Source organism: Mytilus edulis, chromosome 6, assembly GCF_963676685.1.
Source record: "Mytilus edulis chromosome 6, xbMytEdul2.2, whole genome shotgun sequence".
Lineage (NCBI taxonomy): Eukaryota > Metazoa > Mollusca > Bivalvia > Mytilida > Mytilidae > Mytilus > Mytilus edulis.
This window is the reverse complement of record NC_092349.1, coordinates 73,626,595-73,652,317: the sequence shown is the minus strand read 5'-3', so window position 1 is coordinate 73,652,317 and position 25,723 is coordinate 73,626,595. Positions and strand designations below refer to the sequence as shown.

Genomic DNA, 25,723 nt, shown 5'->3' with positions numbered 1-25,723 from the left:
TTTTCAAAATAATCCAGTCACCAACAAAGTATCATTATATTCTATGGCTTTTTTATACCTTTATACAATAGTAGCCTATTTGTAAACAACTATATATGCGGTTGACATATTTATATATTATATGCAATTATACAGTTCTTTTCAAGATAAAGATACAAATTACTAGTTTAAAAAAAATTGTTTTTAGCTTCACTTAACAATTATACTAAAGGTCTGTCGCACATCCAGTATTGAATCGAGGTAACCTTGGTCCGTAACGGTAGAGTAACTCCGAACATCTATGGAATTACGGACGTTTACGCCATATTACTTCATGAAATTTTGACGGAGTGGTTCGATGGTTGACACTTGAAGTTTACACCAAAGTTGAGACAATTTTCTGCAATGTGGAGACATGATTCCCATTTAAAATCAGGACGACACTAAATTAAAGAATATGTATTGCAGATGTCAGTTTGTTCTATCTGGGATATTACATGTAATTTGTACAGTCAGATTAACAGTTTGTTAGGAGAAATTAACAAACTGATATGTTCCTGTTCAAAATGTCTAACACCATCTTAAGTAAGATGGCGACGGAGTTCCGACAAACTTTTCAATTATCCAGCAAAAATAAAGGACTAATGAATTTTGGAGGATATCTTATAAGTATGTGACAAATTTAATTGTGAGATAAATAATGTATAATTATGATAATTAGATATTATTTCTTGATTATACGTCAAGTGTAATCGCACCATGGGATACTACTGCTATAGCAGTCAAATTTAACAGTAAACCTAGACATACAGGCAATATAAAATTTTGACACATTTATGTTTAATTAATTAATAAACATGATATCTTTATTTGAAATATTTATAACTTTTTATCAGGCTACTTATTTTGGCAGAAGAGTTCTTATATTTCGGCCCTTGTATTTTATGCTTTCCTGTTGTAGTTGTTGGTTTTTTTATATTTTGTTTCTATCTCGTTTCGACATGAAAATTGAGAATAGAATTAAGAATATGATTCTAAAGAATAAACATGATATCCAGTTCCAATATTTATAACTTCATGAATTTTTTATTAGACTATCTATTTTGGCAGAAGAGTTCTTATATTTGGTTTGTTTCTTATATTTTCCTGTTTCAGATGTTGTCTTTTTTTGATTTTGTTTTCAATTCTTTTCGGTGGTAAAATTGGGAATATAATCGAGAATTTGATTTTATATACAATACACTTTACAACATACTAAAAAAGTTGTCATACACATAATTCAAACACTTAAAATAAAAGACTTGTTTGTGTTTATCTTTTTACAAAACTTGATGTTTACTGATGAATTTTGTTGGTTATAATTAAAAATGTATCCTAAACAAAATTAATAGAATTTTTGTTTGGGTACATTTGCACTTTTTATATGGATCAAGCCATTTTCCATCTAAAAATAATTTTTGAGAAAATTTATTAAGGCGATTGAATTTAATTTTTTGTCTTTGCTTTTTTTAAATTTTATTTTGATCTCTTCATCCTATTATTATTAATTGTTATACCATTATATATTTAGAATTAACATCTCTAAATCAGTCAGAATGAGATCATGACACACTACAACCCGTCTTGTTGTCTCAATTCATAAAGGCGATTGAATTGAATTTTTAGTCTTTGCTTTATTTTTTTTTTATTTCGATCTCTTCAGCCTATTATTAATTGCTTTTTAAAACATTATAAATTAAGAATTTACATCTCTAAATCAGTCAGATAATGACACACTACAACCCGTCTTGAAGTCTTATTATTAATCTTCAATCAAAAGTTTTTCTAGTTTTTACAAAACCAAATAATAGTGACTACAGTACAGTATGTACTTATAATATATGACAATGGCGGAAGTAAGAAAACGTTAGATTAGAATACTAATAAATGTTTTTGTTTTAGGATATGAATAATTGTGACATTAAGGTGAAATTTCCTGACAAAATATTATCAACCAATTTAGCGGTATAATCCTTAGTCTTAGGATACTTATGTTCTTGTTGGAGGAGTCATTTTTCTGACATTAATTGCACAATTTTACAATATTTAGAGACGTGTCATAATAATTTACGAGTGTCTCATAAGAAGAGAATACTTTTTATTTCCTGGCTTAAATAATTATGAATGCTCTGCATGGTTATTTATATAAGTTCTGATGATATAAAGTTGGTTATTTATATAAGTTCTGATGATATTAAGTTAATATATTCAGAATATAAGTACAGAATTCGTCATTTCCATGTATTTACTATTTATTTCAAATAGTTCGTTATTTTTCTATACAACCATTTAGTATGGAAACTGGCATATTATAGAGAGAGATCGACATCTAAAATGGACTCTGTTTTGAAAAGTTAAATTCACCAACCGACGCACAAAATTGTCATTTAGAAATAAATGCATAAAATTCAAAAATACAAGGACAACCTCAAGCAACACGTTAGAAACAATAAAACGAAATATTGAAAAATGTAGATTTCTTCAAATTTCAAAGCAACATGCAGTGCTTAATTGATATTGTTAGAATTTTGGATATCATTTTTATTTTTCAAATAAAACATGAAATTGTTTCGAAAAGAGGGTCAATATACATGAAAAAATTGTTCCAAACAGTTGTTACAAATGCGAGTTGTATTATTGCTTGATTTAAAATTGTGGAAAATTAAAAAATAACAAAGATTTCAAAATTATGTACCAAGGCAAAAATGTACCACCTTTTACCCCAATATTTAATAACTGAATAAAGTGAATTGTTATTCAAAGAAATTTGCATATGAATACAGAATAACATTAATATCATAACAACACGCGAAATAATTTGAAACCCGATATTTTGTTATAGAATTTGTGTGCAGTGATCGATTCTAATCCATTGATATTCAAATGAACATGTGCTTTCAAGCTTTTTATGTCACATAAAAGCAATACAAGGAATCCATTAAAGATTCAAAATTTGGCCAATCACCTTCGTCGAGGGTACAACTAATATCCTTGACAAGGGATATAGTAACAGAAAAGACAATGACGGACATCTTCGAATTAATTTCGGGTTTAACAACTTGATTAGTGAGTCAGCAATTAATTGGAAGTCTCTATCTAGGAAGAACACATTACGAATTCAATACTTCAATCAAATTTAATATTTCATAATGAAATAAAACGCCCTCTGTGATGATAACAGAATTAACTGAAAAACTAATAAAACTATTTGTTCATTTTTTTTTCATTGCCACATGTCACAGCGGCTCGCAAAAATATGCTCCGTTGACGCGTTTCTAAAAAAAATGATACAAAATATGGTCAGTGTTCAGTGGCTGTGTTCTTTGAGTTGATTTTTTATGACAACAAGTTTGATAAAGATTGTCCAAGTGTTTTAGCTGGTATTGTGTTGATGAAGTCTTGACAATAATCTTGACATAAATATTGACCTTCGAAACTGACCTTGACAATTAATAAGAGTGATATCTCTTCATTGTAATTATGAAAAGAAGGAGCTGTGAAGTATACGACAACGAAAAAAACCCTCAAACGACGCATATAACTTAAAGACATCTACACAGGTCAACATATGCAGTCTTCAAAAATAGGCAGTTGTTTGTACAAAATAAACTCGCTATCTCCCAGAGTAGATAACATGAAAAAATATTAAACAAAAACTATCAAGTTGTTGCCATCAATACAAAATTATCCAATTACCAAAACCAACAAATTTTTCCTACTATGCACTGACAACTTTCCTGACAACATACACAGAAACTTGCATATGACGGGTTTATACAATAAGATTGCCTGTTTAGTTATAGTCGGTATCGTTTTGTCAAAAAATAGATTTTGACCTTTGTACTAGACTTGATCTTGCTTCGATTTAATAATTTTTTCATTTGGACCTTTGAACTTAGCGTGACATTGATAAATAGTACAGTGTCGAGGATATTTGACCAATGAGTATTGTTTATATCAAAATTACAAATTGTAGTTAGGCCAGAACGACCATTTGCTATTCTGGTAGGGGTTTTAATAATCTGGCCTGATGAGAACAGAAAACACGTAACCTTGTAAAAAAACCAATGCTCCTACCCCTTCTAAATGTCAGATGGTCGCCCCCTTATTACCAATTGCAGAACTCCACACATGTCAATAAATCTCGTTGCGCAATCAAGTTCATCGACATGCATGTCCAACATTTACCCCCTTAATATCAATAATCTCGCGCCATTATTTTTAGAAACAAAATGAAAATAAGTCTATTATCGTAATCTAAGTATTCTTGTCACGTGATTGTTGCATATCGTCATGACAATACGATGAAGAATTTAGAATGGAAACGGGGAATGTGGCAAAGAGACAATAACCAACCAAAGAGAGTAATACAACACAAGTATGATATTCTATAGTGCCATTTTAAATATATTTTTTTAGAAAAGAGGTAAATACAGAAATATACAGCACATGTAAGAAAAGATGGGAAAACAACAGAAACAATAAGATTCTTCTTTTCATTTAATATAGCTCCATTTAGCTTACATGATAAGAACTAAGCATATTTTACTTTTTTATCTACTAGTATTCCAAGCTAAGATTAAACATTTCTCAAGTGAAAGCAATATTTAGTTTTTCGTGTAATACGGTACTCGTATTGATGTTTAATACGTCAAAATGACAGGAGCCCATCATATAGAAGAAAGAAAAAACACCGTCTATAGGGAACATCATTCCGCCTTCAACAATAGGTACGTGTCTATATATATTGTGTCAAATTCTTAATTATCCATCCCGAGTCTAAGAAACTAGAAAACAAATGATTTAATCAGAATTATCAACGAGGAACTTACTTAACCCCTCCCAATATCGATCAACGAGGAACTTACTTAATCCCTCCCAATATCGATCAACGAGGAACTTACTTAACCCCTCCCAATATCGATCAATGAGGAACTTACTTAACCCCTCCCAATATTGATCAACGAGGAACTTACTTAACCCCTCCCAATATCGATGAACATCATTTGCTTACCAAACTTTCTGCTCAAAGTAATTTTGATAAATGTTAGCCTATGCAGACCTTTAAATCGATATGTTTAACTTTTAATTTGAGCTTTTTCCAAGTTTTTTTCCTGTATTTCCGTGTTGAAAGCTTTACTTAAAAAAAATCACCTTAGGGTGGTAGTAATAGATCAAATGAAAAATGAGGATTGCTGAATCATTATAATAATAAAAGATCATGGAAGTCACATTCGAAAGAGCGAGGGATATGATTTATAGACACACAGACAGAAGTACATTTTATGTTTTAAAATGAAGTTGCACTTAAATTTGCAGAAAGATTTACGATTAACTCTTGACAAATTTATCAATTACAAAGTAACCGGTTATATAAATACACTAGAGATAGTTTATAAATCCTTAAAGGCGCATGGCGGGTGTTTAGGAACAAACAACCTACCACTTAACTAACAATTTTTTGCCGGCACGAGTCTGAATGGGTGACATATATAAACATATTACTTACAAGAATTTTATCTTTTTCAATGTATCAAAAGTAAAAGTCGTCTTAACTCGTCAGTTGGTGGTGTAAGCGTAAGAGATTCGGCGACGAGAAATCGCTGGGAACACTCTCAGGCTAGGACAGACATAGCAGGTCATTTTGTTTCTTGTAACCACCCAACAGTCAACTTAAACAATACTTCAAAGAAAATTAAGTAAATTAAAGCATTATAAACTGTAAACACAAGTGATATATGCATTTTCAAGATGGCAGCTTAAATTGAGAGGTTGTGCAGTCAGGATTATGAGGTTTTAACTGCTGAATAATTGCTTGGCAGTTGTTTGCGCTATTAGTATTTAGCTCGAACAAATATTTTTTTATATAGAATTTCTTCCTTCGAAGTCTTCAGGGGACTTCAAAGGGATACATACACATACACGTGTGATAAAATGCACTCAATGTTGCAAAAATTAAGATTCACCAAAAAAGCAACAGATATTGCCAAATATGATCCTTTTTGAGGCTCACTTCAAAGAGGAAATACAGTGACAGAAAAAAATGTTGACGTGATGAAATATGAGATCATATATAATCAAAACTTTGTTCATAATCGGCAAGGAACCCATATTACCAAAAGGAAACGATTTTTCAATCACACATTTTGATCATGACGCTTTGTTGTCTTAACGTGACATACGGAACTTTTAAAAATATGGTTTACGTTGCTGTTATTTTTCAAGATATCTTTTTCATTCCCAGCAGAAAGATAATGAAATGAATTTAGTTTCCTTTGATCACAAAACAAAATTATGTAATAACGTGTACATGTCGTCATAGCTTTATAACCAGGGGTAGAAAAATTATAGGGCATATAATATTCCGTGAAGGAATCGTGTCTTGCCCGTATTTGACTTTTAGAATTTATTAATCTTTTCACTGCTGCGAGTGGTTTCCAAAACCAATAAACATCAGGTGTTCAAGCTGAAATGATTATAAGTCCTTTGATGTTAATTCATAACAAATTACATGTGGGCTTCAATTGTAAGATTCTTGAAGGTAAGGTGTAACTATCGCACCTGAATGAGCTAAGATGACACAAACCTACGAGAAGACGTTTTTCACCTTTGAAATTCGAGTAATTAGCAAAGGTAAATGATTACCTATTATTTATTGTGGAAAATTGCCAGTGTAACCGTTCTGACGTATACCTTGCGTTTTATTACAATTAGTTTATTTCATCTCCGTGGTGAAATGTCAGCTTTTGATACATAAATCCGAAGCCTAATGGCGATAACCATTGTTATAAAGATAGTATGATGATACGTTAGCAAGCTTATATTATATACCAGCACAAGAAAAGTCTACTGAATGTTGACAAACCTACATTTCTATCAGCTATGTAAATTGGTCTGAACAGAAACCATGCTTTAAAGGAAAAAAACGTACAGTTTTTACCTGCAATTATGTAACTAAAGAAATCATCTTTTACAAATGCATATAATGTGATGCATATATCTTGTCAGCAAAACCTTCGAAAGGTATTTCAAAAAAGTGAGACAAAAAAAATTACCAAAGTGGTATTCAAAGTTTTTCAGACTCATTAGTTGAAAACAAGCTGACAATGCAATTGCAAAAAATACAAGAAAAAAAACCCAAGACAAACAGTACCCAGAACACAAAATAGATACCTATAACAAAAACAGCGGAGAACCACAAAGAGACGATGAACAACAAAAAAGTTATACTTCGAATAAAAGCTAGATTTTGATTATGTCGTCTGTCGTTTAGCTATTGCATTCTTCAAACAATTTCTGAAAAATTAAACATAAGAACAAAAGCTGCAGTGAAAACCACGACGTCTTGAAAAATATACTACGCATTTGTTATCCATGCACTTCATGATAAGAATTAACATAACAATCCACGCAGATTATACAAAGCAATGAAACAGATTTGTTTTTCGCAATGTATTTAATTATATACTGATTAAAGCATGGTGAAAATGTTAGAAAAATAAACATGAAAATACGATGAAACAATTAGTTTTAATGAAAGAAAACGAGAGGTCATATGATTTTAGACAAAAGATGAACAAATCGCAGCATTTGGGCTCCAGAGAAGTCGAAACAGGCGAGCTGTTGAGTAATTAAGACAAAAACGACTTGGCGTTTATTTGATAGCAATTGACATGAAAATTGACAAAAATGTTGTTTATTTTTGTATTTAACTGATGGAATGAACACTTTACTTTTCAAATTTGACGAATTCGTAGGATTTGTCTGTTTTCCACTGCCTGACTACAATACAGATGTAAATTTCCTATAGAGGTGGCGTCTATCCCAAGCAGAGGTTGTCCTGTTGCACGTGGTTTCTGGAATGATATATCCGAATCCCAACAGTGACGTTTAATAAATCGTAACAAGTACAACGATTAGGAAGGTCCTGTTTATGAATAGAAAATTGTTTAATTATCACACAATAATGAGGTAATGAGTGAATATGAATTTGTAAATGATGAAAAATGTGTCAATTAGATCTTGAAATGACAGAAACAGCAGTCCTACGTGTTGTGCAATGTAACACGAACGTATGAAGATTGCCATTCATAATTATAATTTGTATATTGGAGGAGAAAGAATAACTGTTGTACTGTACTATTCCAATAATGTGCGCATTATGGTAGAATAAATGACAGAGCGGCCGATGTCGGTCTACATATAGATATGGACTTGAGCTCGAACAGAAATTTAACGGGGGATCATTAGTAAAATTTCATTCAGGTTTTCATTTTTCGGAGGATTGAAAATGCTGATTTGAATTGCAGTGAAACGAACTTAATTATGCATATGAAAATTAAAAAAAAATAATAAAAGCCCGGGTAAACTAATGTGGTTAAGCAGTCAGTTATGTTTGCGATACCCGTTTGCGATACCCGTTTTATATTGCGAGTTTATTAGTGTTTTAGAATAGACGAATGATACGATATATAGATCTAAACGTTAGCCTAAGCTCAGCCGAAAGAACACAATTCCTTCTGCATTACTAATACAAGCTTGCAATTGTAGATGGGTAATGCAATCATTAAGACAAACGAAGAGAGAGTGCTAGAAGAAATCTAGGATTGATTAAGTCCATATATACACAGATATATCAGTTTCTTTTAAAAAGACAATGCAAAATGAAGTAAATTTGTTTCATGATGATACAAATATTCTAAGAAACTTGTTAGATATTGACATCATTGTCATTATATCAGTTTAAATACAATTGACTTGGTTTAGGCAACCTTAACTTATAGATCTAACATCAGCTTGTCTTTGAAATCAAACGTCCCCGCAGCTAATATCAGGTGGGGTTTCTTTATTTCACACACATTTGCCAATGAAGAGCTTCTTATTATTGTTTTCAAGAATGCATGTGGTCTAACTCTGCACTAAGGTAGAAAATAAAATTCATGTTTACCAATTGCACAAAGAAGGAACGTGAAATGATGATAATCTTAAGATGAAGAAATATTACATACTGTTATATATTTAAAATTTTCTTTAAATACAGTAATAGTATCGGCAGATAAGAAGATACTTATTTCTGCAACAGAAACATTTGTTGATTGGTTTTTTTTCTGTTTTGCATACATACCCCAAAAAAAACCAATTTAGGAATGTCTTTCAGCCTAGCGTTTGTGCTTTTGCAAAGAACCATATTGATGGTAGAACGCAATGTTTCATCAATACGTATAGTCTGTTCCAGAGCACACAAACTATTTGTATGATATATATTCACTAAGAGGTGTCAGGCCTATCAATAAGAGGTTTCTACAAATAACATTATTCAATCATTCAAGAAAACCTGTCAGATCTTGGCTTTCCCTGATATTACTTTATACTAATGAATCATATATCAATTTCAAATGGTAGGACTATGAATCTCGGAGGAATTGTCAAGAGCAGAATTCGATCATTCATTTTATATAAAATACATTTATAGGAATTGCAAAAGGGTCTAATTCATTTAACATCTATACATATGCGATAGCGGGTAAAAAAGAGAGACTTTCATGGTATTTTCTTATTAACAACGAAACTATCCAATAAAGGCAAAAAGACAAAGATGTGAACAGCATTTAAAACCATTCAGATTATCTAGTGATTTGTGTAGTGTTAAAACCAAACAGGAGACTATAGTACTGGTATCATAAGTCGAAGAAAATTATAGACAACCATGAATATATAGCCAAAGAAATAGACGAAAGAAACAACAGGTGATACTACACAGAAAACTACAAATTGAGCAACGTGAACATTCTCCAAAAAAGCCGGCAAAACTGAAGTGCTCTTGAAAGGTATTCATTACTAACTCCAATAGTGACACTCGTCGTGATCTCATTGGAAGAATAAGAATGTTACGTCGCATTCGATGACATCAGAGTCAAGTTGAATAGGACGTGATTCCATATCCTTTGTGTTAAATGTCATACACAGATGTGTCAAAAGACCAGGATGCGAACAGAATACTTTTTTGTTTAAGGCTGTTGTTTATATTCAACTTTAATGAATGCAAACCAATATTTTATCGAAGACATTTCCGGGTTTTATTCAAAGATTAACTTGAATGAATTTCAAACAGGAATGCAGGTGAATATGGAAGCAAAACAAATAAGTAACCTTTCAAAGAAATTATTTTCCTTTTCATGTACGGCCTACGCATTCTCTGGTATTATATCTAAGAAATACCATAACACAGCCGAAAGAAACTCCTGTAGTGAATTCAGGCAAAGTAAGAAGCATTGAAGTTTTATTACAAATGAAAATGTTTTGTGTATTTCTATTTTTAAGTTTGAAACAACATTTGATGACATCCATGATTCAAAATTATAGTACATTAATTTCAGCATAAGTGAAAACAAGTAAAATTTTTCCAGCTTGCTCGCAGAAACAAAATTGTCCAAAAAGTAGAGAGTTACAATTTATTGGAGGAAAAGCCCAGTGGCATTTCATGTAGTCAATTTAATGCATTATAATTTAAAATCTATTAGTGTGTTAGTGCACTTGTTTTTATTTGTTATTGTGACTTCTTAGTTTACACATAACGTCAAAAGTATTTCTGGCATTCGCTCTGTATAATCATGCATTGATTTGCTTGAGTACATTGAATGCGTTTTTATCATGAAACCACTATTGCATACTTATATGTATACGGTTATCTCTGGTATCAAACAATACCAAGAATATTCATACAGTACTCAAAAAGAGATGGTTAATATATCTCTTCTCGTGCTTTTCAATATCAATAAAAATATCTCCCGGTTCACACAATATGAAAACAGCACGTTAAACCATTTCATACGTTCGTAGCGCTTTACTGGATGTACCTTCATCAGGATAGCTCAAAACCGAATATTTGAAACAATTTTGAGTCAGACATATACTTTGATCAACAAAAGATTGGCATATAAAAATAGTTTGCACTTGCTTCAACGACCAGAACAAACTGACCTTACAAAATAATAATAAGAGGTCATTTGGACAGACCGTTCAATCACCAGCGTGTATAAGAAGATAGTACAAAGGCAGAAAATACTTCACATAAGAAGTGCAGTCTGTTTCATCTTTGTATAGTGCAAAAGAAGATGCTTTCAATGTAAGAAAAACCACTAAAACATATGAAATCAATGTTAAAACACTTAGAATTATGGCGTGGAGAAATATGCATTCACTTGTCTAAGTGAAACATGGAGTGTACGAATACACCAATACCTCTTATGCTTTAATAGCTTTGATTCCTGTGACGAATGTCCATTTCAACATCAAAAGGTTAATTATTGCAACCCACAAAATTACATTTGACAAGAAACATGTCTTAGAAACAGCATGAAACCACAGTAAATATTTTAATTCGTTGCTATAGACATATGAAACAGGCTCTAACGAGCCAGTAGGTATAGATCTGGTAACCGTAGGAGCTTTATATTTAAGTGTTTATAAGTACCAGGAGGTTTTTCACACTTATGTGTAAGAGGCTTTTATAAAAATTGTTTCCTCGCGCCCAACAAAATTAACGCAATTAAAATAAGGATATCCTTCGTTAAAACTGAACGAGAAAACGACGGGACGGGTAGTCACTTTTGAATAGGTTGACGCCATTTTGAATTGGAACCCATTTGAAGACAAATAAAAATGTCACTTTAAAAACTGACACGAGGAAATATAGAAAGAGAAGTTATTTTTATACCTACACAATTGCCACTTCAGGATGGTACTTGACAATTTATGCTTATACTCGCGCGTCAACTTGTAGTTTGTCTGAATCTTACTTTACATACTTAAATGTTTCATCAAATTGCTTTTCATTTTTATTTTGCAGGATGTTGTAAAAATGTTATCATGCAGTATCGAAGTCTTCGACAAAAAACTTTTATGAAAACAAATTAAATATTAAAACTGTTGTAGTAAACGAAGACAAATAGCTAAACGGGGAAAGCCATACAGATAAAAAAATTTGCAAGACATATGAAACGAAATGATATAACTGCAAATCTGATTAAAATTAACTAATTTGAAAAGAAGGATTCGCATTGAAAACCGAGATTTTTTTTTGTATCCGCTTGATTTTTTTTCTGTTTTTTTTTGTTTGGTTTTAACTATTTACATTTCAGATTAGCATTTGGCAAGCATAGATAATGAAAACATACATATAGATCATGAGAGAAAAAATACCGTAAAAAGCAGTCTGCAAGATAGGGATGGACGTACAAGACAAACATTTCTTTGAAAACAACCAATATCGATGTACACTTACTTTCTATTTTAGGAATTTGAAAATTAAGCTTTAACGAGTTTATGTATAGATGTTTTACATTTTTTTCGTTTAAAGCATTTTATAGCTGACAATGCGGTGAAGGCTTTATCGAAGGCCGTTCTGTGACTTAGAGTTGTTAATTTCTGTAGCATTTGGCGGATCCAGTGAAGGGTCGAAGAGAGTGTACGCCCCTTTTGATCGCCATATTTTTTTTTATTATATCAAGTTTTTATATGATTTTTAGCAATAAATCGTCCATGTATCGTCGACGGTATGTAATCTATATAATGGAATTTCGCCCCTTTCGAAACTCATGGATCCGTCCCCTTCATAAAATATTGTATGAATACCTTCATTATATATATGCTACAAACTACATATATTCACCCTCTATAGATGTTTTTTAGTTGTTTATACCATTGAATATTATTGTTGCATTGACGCATCCCATTTCTCTTCATTTATTCATATAGTTTATATCATGCTTCCTCGCTGTTTCATCTAACTTAATTCAGTCAATATTTCGCCTAACTATAGATTATCATTAAATATGTTTTGAATTGCAGACTTCGTGTAATATTCATTTTGGCTAATCAAAATTTGAAATATATAAGTGTTTCCTACTGTGTCAGCATAGCATGTACCTCACTTTTATTCTGTCATATTATAAAAGTTTCGTCCCTACCAGCGGTATGTTGAATTAACCTGATCAAATATAAATGACGTTAAGCTATAAATTCCAGGCAGCAATAGAACATCTAGGTTAGTTAGTACACTCAAACATCAAATTTGCTGTCAATTATTCCGACTAACAATTTAACGACACTTTATGAGTTAGTACACTCAAACATCAAATTTGTTGTCAATTATTCCAACTAACAATTTAATTACACTTTACGAGTTTTTAAGAAATTTCTCTTTTATACAGAATCTGCATTCTTGTGATGAATACATGTTTTTCATACATAAAGTAAGAATGCCTTTTCTTCATGCATTTTATCTGCTTTATACTGCAAATGCACTATACATTAAAGTAATGCACAATTATTTTTTTCACACAAAGCTATACAAGGCAGTCCAGAAATGCCAGATTTGTAACTGATATAAACGTTCGAATATTTTGCAAACATCAAATAAGAGTATAAAGGATTTAATTATGTCATGATTTGAACGTTCCATGGTGTAAAAGAATGTCACTGAGTTCCTAGGTGTAATCAACATATCATGTAGTTCCAACGTAATACAATGTAACCGAGTTTCAATGTGTAAGAAAATGTCAACAAGTTCCAAGGTGTAAAAAGTAATATCACAAAAATACTGAACTCCGAGTAAAATTCAAACCGAAAATTCTCGAATCAAATGGCAAAATCAAATGACAAAACTCATCAAACGAATGAACCACAACTGTCCATGTGAGAGATTGTCAACATGTTCCAATATATAAGTATCATCAGGTTCCTATGTGTAAGAGAATATCGCAGAGCTCCAATTTGTAAGGGAATGTATCGAACACATTTTGTTATTCCTCATTTTTTGCGTTTTTGCTCTCTATTGTATAAACCACATTCAGACCCTCAGCTTAAACTCGGAATCGCCTATTTATAGACAATATCATTGCAGGACAAATAATTAATGGTTTGTCTCACCTCCAATTTTCGTATATAAATTTTCTATAAGAATTTACTACAATTTAAGATAACCTTTTAGACACATATATAAGCTGTTGCTTGAAATTGCAACACAAGACAAAAATAACCAAAAGACATCTAAATAATTTTTGTTTTACCTTAATTTTGGCATGATTTCATAAAAAGAAAGAAATATTCCAAGATTTGAAGATATGAAACTATTAAAGTCATAAATAAGCAGCAAACGATCTAACAATGACCTAAGTTGCCATATAGTTTGAAAAATGTCAAATCACAAAAATACTCAACTCCGAGGAAATTCAAAATGGAAAGTCCCTAATAAAATGGCAAAATCAAAAGCTCAAAATCAAACGAACATAGATAACAACTGTCATATTTCTGAATTGCATCCCAGGGTTTGAGATTTTCATTTCTAAAAAGCTCTAACTTGTGCTAATCATCTTTTGAAAGAAGTACTTTACAAGCATTTTACAAATGTAGTACTTACAAAACAACTAAACTTTTGTATATAATAATACAGGTTTGTCTCAAAATATTCGTTTGCAAGAAAATTTATTTCAAAATAAGTAAAAAGAAACCTGAAGTATATACATCAATAAAATCTTTCAATATAAACGTAATTTATTTTTATTGTATACAAACATGCGATTTGATAAAAAGTTATCAATGAACGTATATTTTATATAGATAGCAGAGAAATTTAGCTGATATGAGAAATAAATGATTGTGTCTTAATTGAAAGTAAACATCGAGTTGTAAGTATATGTAATTGATAGAGAGCATGACTTTAGTAAACACAACGACGACATAATGGCTAACAATCTTCTTCACAAAGTATAAACTTCAATTATATGTAAGAAAAATTTACCCCTGAAAATAAGGCAGTTCTCAGTTTTGAAAGTCAAAAGATAAGAAAACATGTAACAAGTTTTTTGATGATTTCACCTGAACAACAACAGTAATTTATGTTTAGTTTTTAGAAGTTACTTTTGAAGCAAATTAAAAAACACAAGTCGAAAAAGGTGAAAATAAGAACAACATCCAACATTATACTATAGAAAAGAAAAGTTTAATCAACACACATATAGCCAACAGATTCATGTCATGGACTCATACAGGTGGTCCGGAGGAGTCAGTATCTCCCTCTCAACTGACGAAACTCGTATATTCAAGAAGAATACAACTGTGAATAGGCAACAAGGGAGATTGTGGTTTGGATTCCAATTCATTTTCACGACGTTTACTGACTTAAAATTTGATATTAACCATTGGTAATTTTTTTTTATCAACCATGATTTTCCTTTGTAAAAAAATATACGTTTGTAACCAGAAAATCTACTGTGAAATATATTAGAGTGTACAAAATATTTATATTTCCAATGTGTCCCTTTGTACTGTCTTCTTTTCTTTAGTTAGTAAAAAGTTAAAGTAACTTTAAAAGAGTGATTGCAAGACTCGAGTGCGGTTTCAATCCCTGACCAGATCAAATAAAAGATTTTTCAGTTCGTTTATTTGTCTCTGATTTACCCTACCAACTTACATTTCAAGGTAAAAGTGACAAGAAGACTCAAGAATACACAACAAGAATGGGCATGGCTTTCTATTATATATATCTCAAAAGAAAAGGAATGCATCGACAAGAAAAAAATTCAACTATTATGGAAATGATGGCAGTTACTATACAACAAAATGGTGGTATAATAATTTGCAATTCAATATTTGATGAAATAATTAGTGCGTCCTTGATATGGATATTTGAATTGTTTTTTACACAACACAAGAGAACTCAATGGCTTTCAATTTAAAATCGTTCATACATATAATTCTTTTTTAATATTTACAATAATGATTTCCATTTAATGCTTTTTTTGCACATATAATATCCTATTTAATGGACCACTATATACCGGATATAACCGATAACATTTTGACATGCGCAGTCTTTTAATTGTTGTGATTTCAGATCAGGTGCAAAAGAATTGTGATTAAAATCATGAAAATCAGATCTGTTGACAGTAATTTGTTAGGTTTTCCTATTACGCTGAATTAGTCCTATTCATTTGAAAGAACAAGATCGTAGCAAGTTTCTATACAAAGTCAGAAAATAGAACCAATGAAGTGGAAAACTTAATCAATATACAAAGGCCAGAGCAGTGCCAAAGAAAAGTGCTAAAAGATATATAGATATCAAATATTTCAATGCAATAACTTTCTGTCGTTTTATGGCAATAACAGATTTTTCTCTCCGATAATGTTTATGCTTTGTTCAAAAGAGAAGTCCCGAAAGTTAAAGGTGTGAGAAGGTTCGTAATGTGCCATTCGAGATGCACTTTTAATTAAAGATAAGATACAAACGACATTTAGGTTTTGAATATAGAGAGCTTTGTCGCGTGATATCGGTCTCGTGAGGGCTTGCAAAATATTCACTGCCGTTTGACTTAAATCTGTGCGCCAATTGCGTGGCCACTTAAAATGTAATACTGCATTTGTGAGTTTATTTGGTGTTAAATCTTCCGGAGCATTTCTAATGTAACAGAGATATTTATCTCTTAGGACTATAGGTGACAAAACCAATTTACGCCTGGTCTAAGTATGAGGCCACATTTTATCACAAATGGAAAATTCTGATTATCAAAGAAACTCAGATTTGGTTCCAGTGCATGCTAAATGGTCATTATTCCTAAGCTGAAATGGTACTGACAAAATACATTTATCTTTTTCTGACATTCTCATACTTTCATTTCGTAAAAACGTTCTGAATATAATCCATAATATAATTTATCATACAAACGACATTGCAAATCCGATTTTCTATTTTGGATGCATCATATATTGTAGTATATTTCGTAGACCTTTGCCACATTACGTGCCGTGAATACAGGTTAGTTTCAGCCGAATAAATACTGTTTATCACATATTTGTTACGAATACGTCTAGTTTTGCATATGCAATAACCTCAAAATTGCCCGGGGCAAAAAAGAGCATATTGATATTGTGCCCTGACTCTAAATGATGCGACGTCACTGCGTCCTTAACGACACGTTTGTGATAAAATGTTTAAGATTTTACCATTTATCTTTCATTAAATTGTTATAATTGACCTTTTTTTCTCTTTTCTACAGAAATTAAATATGTGATAAAAAGATTATAACATGTCTTTTCCATATTGGCCCTGGTATCATCCCACGACCCATATCGGCCCTCGGCTAAAGCCTCGAGGCCGATATGGGAGTCTCGGGATGATACCAGGGCCAATATGGAAAAGGGCATGTTATAATCTATACATATATAGGAACACATATCAAATAAAACGTTGGAATTATTGTCTGATATTTAAAGGAATATTTGTTGGATACCCTTTATAGAATCTATATTTTTAAAACTTGGGCTAAAACTTAACTTTATAATTGTTTCGAGAAACTTCACTGTCATATGCAGCTATCAATACAGGTCTACAAATAAAGTCATCGGTAGTATACCGTTTTTCAAAAGTCATAAATCGACCGAGAGAAAACAAAGCCAGGTTACAAACTAAAGCTGAGGGAAACACATCAACTATATGAGGAAAACAAAAGAACAAAAGAAAAACTGAGGTGCAACAAAAACGAACACCAACATTCATAGAAACGCACTATTTAATATACTTGAAAAAATATATATGTTGCTTTTATGACAAGATTTCAATTACTCGTGCAATTTGTTAACGAACCACACAAAAATGCACGACACATAGATATCTGATATTTGTAGAAACATCACACAAACAAGATAAATGAAATGGGGTATATCTGAATTTTTCCCCAACATGGATTGAATTACGCTTAGGATAAAAAGAAATGTGATCGAAAGGTATTTTAAAGAGAAAATCGCCTCTGAATAGCAGTCTAACTGTCAAAAAGTATACTCATTTCATTACTTCAACTCAGTACATTAATGTGAAAATATAAAGGGCAGGGAGCATCTGTAAACGAAACTATGAATAACATTCTAACTGTCAAAAAGTTTACTGATTTCATCAACTCAATACATCACAAGATACACACTCAGTTAATAAATTCGAAAATATAAAGGGCATGGAGTATGTGTACATCAAAATTATCTTGGAGGTCGCAGAATGGTTTTCAAAATAGTCACCTTACCTCTGTGCTGACTCATAGGGCATTACGTTTATTAGCTGTTAAATTTATGGTAGGCCGTTTTGACTTATATTCTCAAATTTGATTTATAACATACTAAAACGTATATCCAAATTGTTAAAATTAAAAAAGAAACAATTAATTATCAATGCATTAACTCTTTATAATGAATCAGAATTTCGTGTGTATTTTAGACTAGACGCCATCTAATTAACCATCAAGATGACCTGCAAAGACTGTCGATGGTCTTACGACCTGATATAAAATAGATATAAATATAAATATTAACAGTCAGACAAGCACGTGCTTATCTTGTAATGACGATTTGTCTAGGTCTGTTTGATTACAAATTGTAGATCAAAAATGTAAACCATCGTTTACTTGTACATGAATGATTTGTTTTGTGGGACGAATCAGTCAACATAAGGGGATTCCTATCTGCTGCCTTGCTTCATTTTCTTTCTAATAACTGAATACAATTCACTCTTACGTAACCCAGGGTGAAATTAAAGGTTATATATAAACGGATTTAAATGAGGTTAAGTAAAGTTATCAAACGTACCAGGATTATAATTTAATACGCCAGACGTGCGCTTCGTCTACATAAGACTCACCGGTGACGTTCAGATCAAAATAGTTATAAAGCCAAACAAGTTCAAAGTTGAAAAGCATTGATGACCCAAAATTACAAAAGTTGTGTCAAATACGACTAAGGTAATCTATTCTTGGGATGAGAAAGTCCTTAGTTTTTCGAAAAATTCAGAGTTATTGATAATCGATTATCATTACGTTATCTTCAGACCGTTAGACAATACTTCGGTACTGAGATAGAAATATAAAAATCAACATAATAAAAATACTGAACTCCAAGGATACTTTAAAACGGAAAGTCCTTTATGAAATGACAAAATCAAAAGCTCAAACACATCTAATGAATGGAAAGCAACTGTCACACTCCTGACTTGGTTTATGCGTTTCCTTATGAAGATTGGATTAATCTAGGTTTTATAGCTAGCTTAACCTCTCACTTGTATTTCAGTCACATAGATCTATATTATAATACACCTTTCTAAAATAGTCCGTTTATAAATCAACAAGTTATAGAAAAATTATAAGGTTTAAAATTCCTCTGTTTTAAAAGTAGCTCTCAAATTGATTCTGCTCGTATACGACCTTGGCTTGCACGTATACGACCTTGGCTTGCAGATATTCCTGATGAAAGTGTACCCAGACATGTGCTTCTAACGCATAAACTTTAGAAAGTGATGTTTAAATTTTTGGACTTGCTAGCCAATCATATATTTACAAGTTAATTTAAAGCTATATATGATAAAATAATGAATTAAACTGACAACTTATAAAGAAGAATGATTCAAATATACAGCTTTTGTGAAAACATGTTAGAAACACAATCAGTTTTGTGTACTATATCGTAGCTAATACCCTTTTAAAGTTTCAAGTTGAATGTGACCCTTAGTATCGATTTAAGGATTTTGTTGATGATATAAACAAGAAAATACTTTGATTGCTCGTTTGATACTTTATATGTAATAAATATGCATCAATAATATAGCAACCCAGCGACTGAATAACCGCAAGACACATACAAGTCAATATATACAGTCTTCATACCAATAGACGGGTTTATATTCCATAAAATGTTTGATTATGTCTTCTTATGCTTGCATTCATTTGTTTTCTGCAGCACTTATGGTGCTTTTTTCTTTTTATACTATTCTGATTTATCCCCCTCCCAATTCCATTCCTTTCAAAGGGTCGTGTATGTATTGCCTTTTTCAGTGATGGAAGAAATTGATTTTTTGGCCATGCTGCTTCAGATGAATTGTGTACCATTCTTGAGCATTTAAATTCCCATCTGTTTTTCAAGGGATTTTAATTTCTGAATATGTTTTTTCTGTCTTAATTTAGATCATGGTATTTTTGTTTCTTCTACATACTTTTTCAAATAAAAAAATCTCGATTTTTTCAAATTTTGCTTTGAAACGTATACAGTTAATTCTTAAGACAACTCAATCAAAATCATTCATACATTTAATTACCTAATTCCTTTAATAAAAATATCTACGATTATACGATCACTTTAAGTCTCCTCATTGACATTACATGCAATAGAAGATGCCTCTCAATTTAAATCGTGGCGAATTTTACTTGGCGCATGAATCTTCGTTAATGAAGTGTCAACCTAATGAAGATGCGTTATGTAATGTCGTGACATATAACTGCAATTATTGGACCAAAGTTGTCTGTCTAAACACTGGAGTATTTGGTGAAAATAATCATACAGTCTATATGATTAAATCACTGTTTTTATCACGCTTCGCAACAAACAGTGACGTGCATTTCTAACGAAAAGTCTACAACCTCAATTTTATCTGCACACCAAGGAAGTGGAATTTTGAAATCTGCTTCAGACATTAACAGTAAGAAAAAAATGATATGTAAAAAAAAGAAATATAATGCAATAAGAAAAAAGGAATTAAAGAAAGTAAAAACTGTCGTCAAAAGATAAAAGAAAGAAGAACATTTTGTAACAACACTTAATAATGAAAAAGAAAGAAATGAAAATATCCAGGAAAAAAAAGAAAAGCAAGAAAGAAGACATTTTGTAACAACATTTACCAATGTTAAACGAAAGTAAAAAAGAGAGACAAAGAAAAAAGGGAAGTTCGAAAGAAGACATTTTTGTAACAACAGTTATCATTTACTAATTTTTATACTTTCATTGAATTAGAAAACAAAAACAAAAAGTGACCATATATATAAAATCAATGAAGCTGCGGCCCAATATATATATATAATTACATTAGATGTATGTTTCATTACAATACGTTATTCTGATTGGCTAACTGCACACCATGTGTTATTCCTTAAGCAGTTGTATCACTCAATAAAACTTCTCATTCATGATGACACGAGGTCCCACAATAAAGTGCACAGGTAAATGAAATAAAAACTTGATAAAAGGCGTGTTTTCATGATCCTATAGGTAAAAATGTAATTATAAGTATTGAATGCTTTTTTTTTGTAACTTTATAGGGTTGTAAAAGCGTTGACCGTGCGTACTTCGGTCAACGCTTTTACACCCCAATAAATTTACAAAAAAGAGCATTCAATTCTTAAATATTTGTTATTTTTGAAATTTCCAATATACAAGATAGGAAATAAAACACATAATACATTATATAAAATAAACCCACAGTCATTGCACTAATATGTCTGTATATCATCGTTTGTATGTTTTATGTAGAAAAAGTATAAGATTTGAATAACTTTTGGGTAACACATTAAAATATTTTTTCATGTAAAAGAATTGAATAAAATATTCCCATGTTTCTAGTGTTCCAAGGAGGAAGTAAAAATATCACTTTATAAAGTGATTTCAGAGAAAAACAGGATTTAAAGATATTACATTGAATATGCGTGGTGTCGACATGCTTTAGATTATATAGATAACCTTTTTTAAAACCAGAACAAAACATGCAAAAAGATAATACCGGTTCAAAGATCAAAGAAAACATTAAACTAGATCAGTAAATGAGCTTAAAGATGGCATAAGTCATTAAAGATGGTATAACAGCTACTGTATTACATAAAAAACATACATGTCACGGAAGAAAAAAATACATGGGCCTTTTGGCTTTATACGCATGAAATACAACCACAAATTGACTACGGTATGCAAAGGGGCCGTTAAATAGTAAACAAAATAGATTCATAAACTATCTTGTTCTTGAATACATTCGAATGTATAACACAAAAGAAAACAAGAGGCACTGGAAAACATTGCTATTGACTTAATTGTAAACCCCTCCTCTCCAAAAACCAAATACAAACATAAAAAAATCTACAAACAAATATGATAAAATATAAGAGTAAATTTTGATTACCGAAGAGGTATACCTATATGTCCCTTTTTTGTTATACAATGTAAGTGGTTGATCGAACGTAAAAATGTTAAGCATGGAATAGCATTTGGGTATTATCTATTGTATTTATTTCTAAATTTTCATTGTTTGTTTATCAAATCATTACTAGTGGGGATTGCATGTAAATAAACTCATCATAGATACCAGGACTAAATTTTGTATATACGCCAGACGCGCGTTTCGTCTACAAAAGACTCATCAGTGACGCTCGAATCCAAAAAGGTTAAAAAGGCCAAAAAAAGTACGAAGTTGAAGAGCATTGAGGACCAAAATTCCAAAAAGTTATGCCAAATCCAGCTAAGGTAATCTATGCCTAAGTAAATGCAACTAAGTTAGTTTTATGTCAATAGTTTATTGAATCAAAAGCATAAATGGACACCATTCAAACGTCAATAGTCAAGCTACTTATTTTTAGCACATTATATCATTTACTATTATTCATATGTGTTAACCATGTAGAGGTAACAGTTTTTGTGTATTTGTCATTTTGACTATGCAAATTTCCATTTATTTTATAATAATGAGTAGTTGCATGGCTTTTGAAAGCACTTTTCGTGAAGTTATGTAATACAAGCACACACCAGCACTCACATACACACACACAAACCAACATTCACAGAAACCTTACATGCCCTCTTGCGATCTCAAAACTGGATTAAAAGTAATAGTCAGAAATGTGCAAAGAATGGATAAGGAGAGTGAATATGTATTAATATGTTTTTTTTAATTTTTGCTAAAAATTTATATCGGTATTTAATGAATGCAGTCATATTTTCTATCAATTCGTTTGTAAAAATGACAATTAAAAATAGAGAGAATTTTTTTTAGAGCACGTGTAATTGTCAGTGAAAATCAATAAGCTAAATCAATATATAAATTACAGAGAGCAAATATGGTGATGGTCGTTAGACATCAGAATGAGGCCTTCTTTTTGTAATGTAACTTGATACATCAGCCTACTTGAAAACAAAATGAAAATAATTCTAATATGATTTTCTACAAACAAAATTTCTACTTTCTAAAAAAATCCATTAATTGTTAATATTTTGCAAATATTCAAGAATTTGAGGCTTCACCATATGGCATTGGATAACATGTCCACATGCAATCGTCACAAAATTTTCGATATAGCTTCATTTTAATTTTTTCGATTATGGCTTCAATTTTCTAATGTACAGATACAAATACAAAATACTTAAATTTGATGTTAGTATTTTGTATTTGTATTTGTACATAGAATAAGTTGGCAGTACGGTTAAACTCAAGTTGTCATGTTTGGTTTTATGTGTTGCATTTGTAATCATTTAACAAATAAACATTTATAGACAAAGATGGTAATGAACTAAAAAAAACTAAGACATAAAGGAATGAGGAAATTACATCAATCTCATTTAAACTAGTTTGAAAAGGGTAACTTTTCAGTGCAGTTTTTAAGAAATTAATTTCACAACAACGCCGCCATTTTGCAGGGTTTTGTTGTTTTATTTCAACATCTTTTTAGTATATTTTGTTACTGAGCGGAAACATACATGTGCAAAAAAGGCTTCTGTGTCTCTACATAAATAATGACACAATATTTCTTAGCTCACCACAAATACTTCAACATTCAGATTCATTTGAGTTGTGCATTTGAAAAATATTATTTTCGAAAACATTTTATTGTTGAAATATGAAATACCAAGGACATGAAAATATGCATCATAAGGAATTGTACTATTTTGTTTTTATGCATTTATTTTAGAATAATTCTTATAGAAATTCAGTTACACAGGAAATAGATTTGTTTACAATAAAATTTTTTTTATCTAATCGATTTATTTTGTATAGTAACAAGCACTTGTTTGTTTATCCTTCCCAAAAGCATCAAGTCACAAATATGACAAATTGAAAAATCCAACATGTTGGTATAAAGACGAATATTTGTGATAATGGTATGTGAATAATTTATGTTTCCTGAAATTTATGTTTCTGGGCATGGTCGCGATTAAAATGTGTTCTGAAAAAGATCAGAATCAAATTAAACACTTTTTCCTAATTCCAAGTTTCATTTCTAACATGTTATCCAACGTTTCTTCTGCTCATGGTTCATTTTCGTTTTAATCATTTATTAGATAGTTTTTATCATCACCTTTAGTCTCCAGTTTATTTGATAGTAGTTAAAAAAAGATTAAAAAAAAAACCAATTTGGGTTAAATTGATGTAAATAAAAGCAATAACATATTTTGTGAAATGAACAAATGCAGGTTGTTAGGAAAATAATAATAATTAAGTAAATAATAATTTTAGAAAATCCATTTTGTAACAGATTGCGAACAGAAAACATTAAAATTGTTAAAATAATGCTTTATATTATGCGTTACATTACAAACAGTATATTAATGAAAAATATAACAAAACAAAACCAAACATTATGTAAACACATAAACATATATATTCATGTATGAATAATACATAAATACTTTGAAATTTTAATAAATAGTTAGTATTTCAGACTTTGAATGCAAACCCACATTTTGCAACTCGAATGCACTTTTCAAAGCTGTAGACCAAAATCATCCGGCTGTGTTAGCTGTTATTTGTTTTTTCTTAAAAAAAAATGCTAGTTTCAAAACATCCATATCAAAGGTTACAGAATTTTAATGAGAACAAAATTATATGTTCTAGCTATGTTCCAAATCGAATCAAAACATACCAAACAAACATTACAATGATAATTACAAGGTCTAAAATAATGAAATGACCATAAAAACCCTTACCTGTACCATGGAAACGAATGCCATGCTGAAGACCAGTCACCACCCCATTCCATATTATCCATATTATACAGGTACAATTATATCAACATAATAAAGGGACAAGTTTTAGCCCTTTACATATTATATTACAACCATGTGTCTCGTAATCATAAAGAAAAAATACCTAGCAAGCTGTTGGGTAAGATGGTCACATGCCAGAATTGAGCTCACCGCCCATATTTTTTACCTATTAAGTGCAACCAATAAACATACACGACTGTCCCAAGATAACCCCAAATTTAACAACATTTACTTTTGCTTCACATAATTTTACGTTATTTAAATGAATGAAATATTGTACATAAATTTAGATAAGTTGTGCAAGTCATCAACTCGTCAAACAGCAGGTGAACAAGGGCGTCAGTTAGGTTCAGGGACGTCCTTCCTATCGCAGGATCGATTGCCGTACATTTTACATGGAGACTTTAGTTTTTATTTGAAGAAAAGATAATGGAAATTTACATAAATATTTAATAATAAAAATTTCTATCAGTGATAAAATGGAATGACATAGAGCAAAGTTAATTTAGGTAATATTCTTTGTTTAAAGATTTGAGTTGTTAGAAGAATTTTTAATTTTTAATTTTGTATAATAGTCCAACAATGGAATGTTCAAATTACATTTGTAATGTTTAAAAAAATACATTTTTTTATTCGAGCGTCACTGATGAGTCTTTTGTCGACGAAAGGGTGCGTCTGGCGCAAATATAAAATTGCAATCGTGTTATCTATGATGAGTTTATTTAAAAATAAATTGAAACTGGAAAAAAAAAGAAAAAAAAAGTGATGCTTCATATATCATATTTACAAAATCATAGTGTATTTTTTGTGTATAAATGTCATACTGCCCATCAGGGGTCATTATTTAGAACAATACATGTTCGTTATTTTTATA

General features: G+C 30.9%; 1 protein-coding gene across 2 annotated transcripts in view; it reads right to left on the bottom strand.

Moving 5' to 3' along the window:
- Positions 1-24,954, bottom strand: part of LOC139528382 (T-box transcription factor TBX2b-like) — a 44,645-nt gene extending 19,691 nt beyond the window's left edge. Inside the window, exon 1 of one of the 2 annotated variants that reach the window (XM_071324348.1) lies at positions 24,790-24,954. In XM_071324348.1, coding sequence (XP_071180449.1) covers positions 24,790-24,851 — 62 coding nt within the window. In that variant the 5' untranslated portion in view covers positions 24,852-24,954. The remainder of the gene's footprint in view (positions 1-24,789) is intronic. The other variant, XM_071324349.1, reaches the window with a different exon arrangement.
- Between the last annotated feature and the right edge of the window lie 769 nt (positions 24,955-25,723).